A 1,266-nucleotide genomic window follows, 5' to 3' on the forward strand; every position below is an offset into this window, starting at 1 on the left:
ATATGTTCCCACAGCTAGTGCAACAACATTTTCTCTAATTCCAACTCGTAGGTTTACATCTCCTTTAGCCAAAGTCCTACTCCTTTGTAGTCCCTGTACAGAAGTACAAATATGAGAACCACAACCAGTATCTAATACCCAAGAAGTAGAAGTTGATTAATTAATATCAATAACATAAATACCTGAAGCAGACGTTCCTCTTGTTTTAGCCTTCTTGACTTCCTTAAGATAGATAGGGCAATTTCGCTTCCAATGTCCAGTCACACTACAATGAAAGCTGTTTCCTTCCTTAGACACCCCACCTTTAGGTTTCAGTGTAGCCTTTCCTTTTTCAGGCTTGAGCCTACCTTTGCCCTTGGGCTTTGTCTGAACTTTGGCCTTTCCCTTGCCCTTGTTGTTACAGACCACCAGTATGGGCTTGGGTCCAACCTTTTTCATGTTTCCTTCATCCGTTCGTAACATACTGAGCAACTATGGTAGAGTCTTGTCAATTTCATTCATATTGAAATTGAGGATAAACTGGTTGTAGCTATCCGACAATGATTGCAGAATAACATCAATGGCCAACTCTTGGCTCAATGGAAACCCAAGCTTAGACATGCTTTCAATATAACCAATCATCTTAAGGACACGAGGTCTTACTGGGCTTCCTTCAGCCAGCTTACATTGGAATAGGGCCTTAGAGGTATTGAACCTCTCTTGCCGTGCTTGCCCCTGATAAAGTTCTTTCAGGTGCTCGATCATATCATAAGCAACCATGTCCTCATGTTGCTTCTGAAGCCCAGGATTCATACTGGCAAGCATAAGACATCCAACGCCTACCATGTCATCGAGATGCTTCTTGTAAGCATCTTTATCAGCCCTCGAGGCATTAGCGGGTGGTTCATTAGGAAGTGGTTGTTCAACGACATATAATTTCCGTTCTTGTTTGAGGACAATCCTCAAGTTACAGAACCAGTCAAGAAAGTTCAAACCATTCAATTTGTCCTTCTCAAAGACCGATCGCAATGAGAGTGTATTAGTGTTTGCAGCCATAATATATCTACAACTGTAAAATATGTGTGTGAGTAAATTTACCAAGTTTATATCAATCACTAATAGGACTTTATTAAATGATGTTCCAATTATTTTATTTCAAAATTAATAACCCTCATATATTAATTTCGGAAAGACTTTCTCGAAAGTATTTCTAGTGGGTTAAGGATCCATATTTCACCTCCTCTTAAGTCAGCTTTAGCTTTACTCTCAAGATTATGTTATTTAGGT

The 1,266-nt window shown here is 39.5% G+C and overlaps 1 protein-coding gene across 1 annotated transcript; it reads right to left on the reverse strand.

Moving 5' to 3' along the window:
* Nucleotides 1–471: 471 nt before the first annotated feature.
* On the reverse strand, nt 472–1,035 carry LOC128033859 (uncharacterized). Its single transcript, XM_052622328.1, has one exon. It carries the CDS (start codon nt 1,033–1,035, stop codon nt 472–474), a length of 564 nt encoding a protein of 187 aa, XP_052478288.1.
* Nucleotides 1,036–1,266: the final 231 nt, after the last annotated feature.

Source organism: Gossypium raimondii, chromosome 2 (assembly GCF_025698545.1).
Source record: "Gossypium raimondii isolate GPD5lz chromosome 2, ASM2569854v1, whole genome shotgun sequence".
Classification (NCBI taxonomy): domain Eukaryota; kingdom Viridiplantae; phylum Streptophyta; class Magnoliopsida; order Malvales; family Malvaceae; genus Gossypium; species Gossypium raimondii.